The sequence below is a fragment of the Silurus aristotelis genome (genome assembly GCF_946808225.1).
Source record: "Silurus aristotelis genome assembly, chromosome: 20".
Lineage (NCBI taxonomy): Eukaryota > Metazoa > Chordata > Actinopteri > Siluriformes > Siluridae > Silurus > Silurus aristotelis.
The window spans coordinates 22,793,588-22,801,087 of record NC_139593.1 but is presented as its reverse complement, the minus strand read 5'-3'; the positions used below and the strand labels follow the sequence as shown (position 1 = coordinate 22,801,087).

Below are 7,500 nucleotides of genomic sequence, written 5' to 3'. Positions count from 1 at the left end.
TACACGGTGTATGAATATTCATTATATACAGATTTATAAAAATTAATGTAGAAATGTAAGTATTGGGACACCAGACTTTCCCCACCCATATGTTCTTCTTCTCCAAAGTTCGAGACACACACAGTATCTGACGTTTTTGAATGCAGGAGAATTACATTTTCCTAAGAGACCAAAACCTGTTCCAACATGGTGCACAAAGCTCCATGAAGATCTGCTTTATATGGGATAAAAGTGTGTGGAAGATCTCCTGCTATAGAGCTCCAACTCTACTGAACAATGAATGTGAACATTGACCCCAGACCTCCTAACCTTCTCACCTACACCAGTACCTGACTTTACTAACACCCTGGTAGCTCAATGAATCGCCACAAAATCTAGAGGAACATCTTCCCAGAAGAGTGGAGCTCATTAGAACAGTGAATGGAGACTAAATGTGGAATGGGATGTTCAAAATGCACATACTAAAGCACATACTAATATTATGGTCAGATGTCCATATAATATGTTCTTCTCAAACTCACTATGAGCAATTTCCATCTTTCACACATCATAAACACAAACCTTCTGCAGCTTCGGCGTCTGTGCTGCTGATGAGGGAAATGACCGTGACGAGCTGCTTTCAGTGTTATTGCCTAAAAACACACACACACACACACACACACACACACACACACACACACACACACACACACCCCCGGAGGAGACAGTTAAAGTTAAAGCTTTATCCAACACTAGTGACTCCTTCCATTACCGTTACATAATGACATGCACATGATCCTCTCCATAACATCGTTATTGTACACACACTTCATTTTCTGTCCTGTGGCTCCCCCAAGTGGTCAACACTAGAATAACAACTTACATAACCAAATATATTACAATCATGTTTACTGATCCTGAAGGGAGATACTGCAGCTGCTAATAACAACATTCAAGATAATAAAGGGGACAAACAGGCAGACAGACAGACAGACAGACAGACAGACAGTGATTGATAGGGTGTGGCTGAGAGAAGGTGTGCTGAGGATCGAATGCAATCGAATGCTGAAGCTGCTCTTGAATCAGTGTATACAGAAACAACACGTATATGACATACAAACACATCTATATGTATGTGTATGTGTGTGTGTGTGTGTGTGTGTGTGTGGGGGGGGGGGGGGGGGTTACGTGTTGAGGGTGGGCAGACAGGGGTCTTAATACTATGATTTTAGAGTTATGACTTACAGAAAACACAAATAGATTCATAGATCTCAGGTTGTTTCTTTCGGTCCTCACCTTTAAGAGCTTCCCCATGGCCTGGTCTGGGGGTGGCGCTGTTGTCCTGCATACTGCTCCAGGAGGAGTTTGTGGAGCTGCTGCTGCTTGTAGAAGGAGAAGCAGGAGATGAAGATAAGGAGCTCTTGACGTGCGAGTCCCAGGGCAGAGAGCCTGCATTACACGTTTTCATGTCGCTAGTCGGTGTGGAGTCTTGAGAAATGCTGGACCTGATAACCAGAAGAACAAAAAGCACAGATGTAAAGAAGTTCCTCTCACTCACAGTGAGCTGTGGAAGGCGTATCACACTCCCTCACCTTTTCACCAGGTGAAGGATTAAAAGAGGACAGGGGAAAGAGGGGAAATGTGGGTGGCTAAGCAGAGGCTCTCAGCTCAGATGCGGCACGGCGCCGGTCGTGTACGACGTAGCGAGGAAGGCACGTCGAGACCGGTCTTATAGCGAGATGGAGTGAGAGAGACGGAGCATCTGGACGACCGATTAATCAAAACATAGGTACAGAAAAAACTTGGCAAAGCAACAGTGAGCAGAAGCAGGAAACATCGAGACACGAGACAAACAGAGACTGAATAAACACCTACTTTGTATTCTTGGCCACAGGTTTGAGTAGAGATCTCCAGTCTGAAGGCGCTGTATCGAGTTCTGAAAGAGCAGAAGTGGTTCTGTCACAATTCTGTAAAATTCTGTTGTGTAAAATTAACAACCTACAGCCTCGAACACACTAATACAATAGCAGAAACCAAGACTCTTTCCACTAGGGGGCAGAGAAGAGCAACAGAGTCAGCACCAAGGACACAAAACTGATGAGTTCTGGATCGGCTTGGGGAACTCAAGAGTGTAAACCATCACATCTCCTCACCCTTGGTGTCAGAAGGCTGTGCATTAGCTGCTCTCGCTGTGGATTTATCTCCAAAAGGAACCAAGCTGGTGGGTTTAGTGGAACTGGGATTTGGACTAAGATCTAAATCCATCTCTGGTGGTTTCAGCCGCAGTCTGGTGTTCAGGGCTTTCGGGGCAGCAGGTGCAGGAGAAACATTAATCCTGAAAATAAACCAGGTGTGTTAGCATGGTGAAGGTGTGTTGATAGATCACAAGGGGGCGACATAATCTCGCCTGTACGTAAAAAAACCTGAACCCCTCCATGTGACTGGAACGATTTTTTACTGGAACATCGATTCTGTACTCTACAATCAGCCTCAAAATTTATGACAAATAAAATACTGAAAAGAATCACGGAAACGACATACGTAGGATTAGTTCTCAGTCCAGCAGATGGTGAAGACGAACTGCTGGTCTTACTCGTCTCACCGGCCACAAAAATACTGATGACAGACTTCGCCTTCTCCTTTTCACTATTGTTCTCTTTTTCTTTCTTTTCTTCTTTTCTCCAGTCGTCCACTCGAAGAAACGCTTTACTTGTACCTCGGGCAGCTCCTGAACTTCCCGCTAGAGGCTTTTCGCTGGATGGGGTAACACTACTGCCCTTACTGACCGCGCCGGGGCTCAAAGGGCTGCTGCTGGACTCGAAGAACCTGATGATGGAAGAAGAATGAAGGATTTATGATTAAAAAAAAAAAAAAAAAAAAAAACCACCACCTGGATAAAGACATTATTAACTCAACTACGCTCTTCACCTCTGTTTGGCCTCCAGGTTCCTCAGGACTGAGCTGCTCGGGGCTTTTGGTGTCTCTGTGAGGACTTTCGGTTCAGAGAGAATTTTCACAGTGGTAACCACAGAATTAGATGCTGTTGGTTTATAACGAGGGGCAGCTGTAGGGGCAGGTGTGGAAACAGGTGTAGAAGCAGGTGTGGATGTAGTTCTAGGTTTAGAAACAGGTGTAGATGCAGGTGTAGATGTAGGTTTAAAAACAGGTGTAGAAGCAGGTGAAGATGTAGGTTTAGAAACAGGTGTAGAAGCAGGTGAAGATGTAGGTGTAGTTCTAGGTTTAGAAACAGGTGTAGATGCAGGTGTAGATGTAGGTTTAAAAACAGGTGTAGAAGCAGGTGAAGATGTAGGTTTAGAAACAGGTGTAGAAGCAGATGAAGATGTAGGTGTAGTTCTAGGTTTAGAAACAGGTGTAGAAGCAGGTGTAGATGTAGGTTTAAAAACAGGGGTGGATGCAGGTGTAGGTTTAAAAACAGGCGTAGGTGCAGGTGAACCTCCAGTCTTACTCACTCCCCATTGTGAGATCTTGGGCTGGTTGGAGTCTTTTTCCACACTCCTGAGAGGAACATTTTTCGGGATTAGGGGTAAATTGGTGATAGTTGGTGTAGTTTGGCTGTAGTGTGCAAAAGGTGTGGCCTGAGTGGGCGGAGCCTTCGGCGTGTTTTGGTGGGACTTGCAGATAAATGTGTTGGCTTGATTCCCAGGTTTGTACGTTCCTGAGAGGAGGATATTGGAGCACTCGCTGCATCTGTTCAACAGAAATAACCTCGTTAGAGCAAACTTCTGCAAGAGTGTAACTTCTGTAATTGCTCAGTGCGCTTACACACACACACACGCACACACACACGCACACACACACGCACACACACGCACACGCACACACATCATGGTGTAAGCTGTTCACTGGAATTCCCCCCCAGGGTCTGACACACATTCTCAGGTTCTCAGCGCTGACTCACACTCGTGTGTATGATCAGATTTGTTGACATTACGCCACATACTCCAGCGCTAACGCACCGTGGGATGGGGGAGGAGTCTGGACTGGAGTCTAGTCTATAAAATATCACCATATAAACCTTGCAGACGGAGTGAAAATGTGAGAGATGAAATTCATTCTAAAATCTTAGTTTGCTGGTTGTATGATGGCGAGTGGAAGAAAAACCTGGTTATTTATTCCACACTTTTTTGCAGGAGTGTTTACACATGAACTGTAGGTCGAGTGTGTGAAGCTCTTTATAGCAGTCATTTGTTAACATACGCATGCCTACAAAGCGAGAAAAGAATAATGAGATAAAGTTCTGAAGAAACTTCGTTCCCGTACTTAAAGCAGTTCCTGTGGTAGAGCTTCCCATCCACGAGGTGTCTCTGGACGAGGTGGACATGTTTATTACACACACTGCAGCTTCTGTTTATCGAGCTGGATTTATCCGGTCGCTCCACAGGAATGTCTCTCTGCAAAACAACAACATAATCACCTTATCACCATCATCCCAGAGATCACAACAAACATCTGCCCTGGAGACACATCTCACACGAGCATTCACCATTAGCTTTAGATGTAATTTAGATGTAATGACAGTCTAGGAACATCTGGTCTAGGATTGATCCAACACATTCTGTTTCTGAAGGTCACAATCCTGTTAAAAGATCAAGCTCTGCCCCAAAACCAAATTAGATGCTCCCCAAAGTTCTCCATGTCTGTAAGTGATCATTTCTCTCTGGAATTAGAAGGACGGTGTCTTCCAGGAAGTCATGGTTCTTCAATAATCTTTTAATACTCAATAACAGATTTAATGATGCTCAGCACGAACTTCGACCTTTGGGTTTTTTTTAACCAGTAGCTATCAGTGATCGTTTTTTCTGTGGTCTTCATGATGCTGTATGTGCTTTGTAACAAACTCTTCCCGGTGTATTTCTACTAGAGGACGACCGATTCATTGGCACCGATAGTTGATTGCTGGAACCATTTTCAAAAATCCATACTGATAGTTTTTCCTGGTTGCGCTATAGAGTAACGAGAGCGGCCTCTAGAGGCGAGTAACTGACACCACGTGCTGTTTGTTTTTACACGTGCATAGAGAGCGCTTAAGTTATTATTTATAATGTATTAATTATATAATTATATTTATTAATGAATATATTCAGATTTATTTCCTTTATCACATTTTCATGTCAATACTGTTTTTTTCAGTTTTAAGTTCTAATCCACTATCCATCCTTCGTTTGATTAATCGGTTTTCAGCAAAAACAATCCAACCTCGCCATCGTTAAAATTCACTATCGATCACTACCCAGATCATGTGACCCTGTAATTGCACTCAGGTCAAGCCCATGTGACAGAACAGATTCATGGGTTTCAAGGAAAAATATCACACCATCCTCCTACTGATCAGGTGTGTATTGTTGGATGGTTTCTGCGCTTTACCTTAGTCTCCGTGAGGTTTTTAGGCGTGGTGTAGGTTTTAGCTGTGACTGCCTGGTTCTTCTTCCCTGACACATCACTCACAGGATCTTCCGCTGGTCTCTTGACACCTGCCAGACCCCCGACTCCAGACAGAAGTACAGTGTAAGTATCAGTATTAGTACCAGTGTGTCTGTGTTACTAGTGCTCCTGGAGGTCTTACTTGGAGAGCGGCCGTGGAAGTAGTTATAATACTGAGAGACGTAGGTGAGGATGCTGAGACGATCAGGAACTTTCAGAGCCACCATGTCCTCTGCATCTAACAGAGCCGGAATGCTCAGCTCCTCCTCAGCCACTCGAAACGCCTGACACAATAAAAAGGTTTTGAGAAGAAAAAACTAAATATGATCATTTAAAAAGTAGGAGTCCTAAAACAGCTTCAGCAAACACCATGAGGGAGAAGAAAACATCTGCATCATACTTATTCATTCAGAACCCTAGAGCACTATTAAGATGGGATTCATTTTCCATGTGGTGGTGTTTAGTTTAGTCATTACTGAAGGATTACTGTAGAATTTCTTGTTAGCTTCAGGAAATTCTGTCTCCTGTCCAAGCAGACATGCTGTAAAGATGCTGCAAGTGAAAGTGTGTTTAGTACACACACACACACACACTAAAGATGTGCATCTCAATAACTGATGCCATTCGCATCTTGATGCATAGTCACATTAAAGATGGATATGATGCAGCTCTGCCTCTGCCATGTTAATCTGTTTTCTACGTGACTCTCAGGACACGCCTCCGTCTCCGTAGTGTTGTGATGCGTCATGTTCACGTAGCAGCTGCTGAGAGAACGCGCTCGAGACACAGTTTAGAGACCAGAAATCAAACAACATATCAAATATTGGTCACAATCTATGGGTCACTTTATAAATAATAAAAGTAAAGCACATTTTTATTTTTATAAATAATAAATTTTATCAACGCAAATATGTGAAAAACCACGCATTGTGATACAAATGCCAACTTGTAGCAAAAGCATACTTTTTTTAATTGCTGCATATCGTTAACTTTTATGCCAATGCACCGATGCGAATCGCTGAATCTTACAGTCTCTAGTATGTAGTGAGACCACGCCCACTTCAATTTCCTCTCATAGTAAGTTGCTTTTAACACCTCAGATTACAAAAATTAATTGCTGTTTATTTACAGACTTGTTTATATTAATGACAACACCTATATATTCACTGTAATCATTACTGTATGATTCTCCTGTAAAATTGCTATTTTTACCTTTCATCATCATGAGACCTATAGTGTGTGTGTGCTTCTGACTAGAGGTCGACCGATTTATCAGTTTTGCTGGTTAATTGGCACCGATAGTTGATTGCTGGAACTATTGGCAAAAATCCGTACTGATAGTTTTTCCGGGTTGCGTTATACGGTACGAGAGCATCCCCTAGAGGCGAATCACTGACACCACACTGTTTATTAAGTGGGGGTTTTTGTTTCAGTTTAAATGTCTTATTTTTCTCAATCTTCATTAATATCACTAATATACTCACTTCTTTCATTCTGCACATTTTCATGATTCAGTTCTATTTCTTTCATTTCTGTAATAAATGTCAGTACTATTTTTCCTCTATCAGTCGACCATCATGAAGCTCTCACTATGACCCATGATGGAGTCTCAGTGAAATGCTGTAAGTCCAGAAGTCTGCGTTATTATTATTATTTTAGAACATTCCATCTCCAAAATGGACTTCAAGCCGAAATTGCAGGCATATCGGAGACAAGGCTGAGATGAAAAGATCCTAAGTGTGTTGATTTGATCCAGCTGTACTGCTGGCTCTTCACCAGAATGAGTGATCTTCTACAGCTGCCTGATTCCTAAAAGACCATTAGCATGACGAGTCAGAAGCTAAAGTTAGTAAGGAGACAGGAAATAATTGAAGGCAGTTTTTTTTTCTCCCGACAGTATTTTTCTGGAGAACTCTGTTATTTAGAAGACACGAATGATGAATGAATCTGGGATGATATTTGATTAAAGCTGAGGTTTGGAGTCGAGGTGTCATTTTTCCTCTATTACAGAGAAGTGATGTGTGACAGAAAAGTTCAGCACGGCATTCAGACGAAACACGATTCTTATCACTGCAACTG

At 42.7% G+C, this 7,500-nt stretch overlaps 1 protein-coding gene across 2 annotated transcripts in view; it reads right to left on the bottom strand.

Moving 5' to 3' along the window:
* micall2b (mical-like 2b) overlaps positions 1 to 7,500 on the bottom strand; it is a 21,862-nt gene that overhangs the window by 11,679 nt on the left and 2,683 nt on the right. For both annotated transcript variants that reach the window (XM_083521870.1, XM_083521869.1), the window contains 9 exons: positions 5,564 to 5,705; positions 5,365 to 5,486; positions 4,261 to 4,391; positions 2,908 to 3,687; positions 2,521 to 2,805; positions 2,133 to 2,314; positions 1,855 to 1,915; positions 1,276 to 1,484; positions 562 to 632 (listed from right to left, as the gene is read on the bottom strand). In XM_083521870.1, the coding sequence (XP_083377996.1) occupies positions 562 to 632; positions 1,276 to 1,484; positions 1,855 to 1,915; positions 2,133 to 2,314; positions 2,521 to 2,805; positions 2,908 to 3,687; positions 4,261 to 4,391; positions 5,365 to 5,486; positions 5,564 to 5,705 (1,983 nt within the window). The remainder of the gene's footprint in view (positions 1 to 561; positions 633 to 1,275; positions 1,485 to 1,854; positions 1,916 to 2,132; positions 2,315 to 2,520; positions 2,806 to 2,907; positions 3,688 to 4,260; positions 4,392 to 5,364; positions 5,487 to 5,563; positions 5,706 to 7,500) is intronic.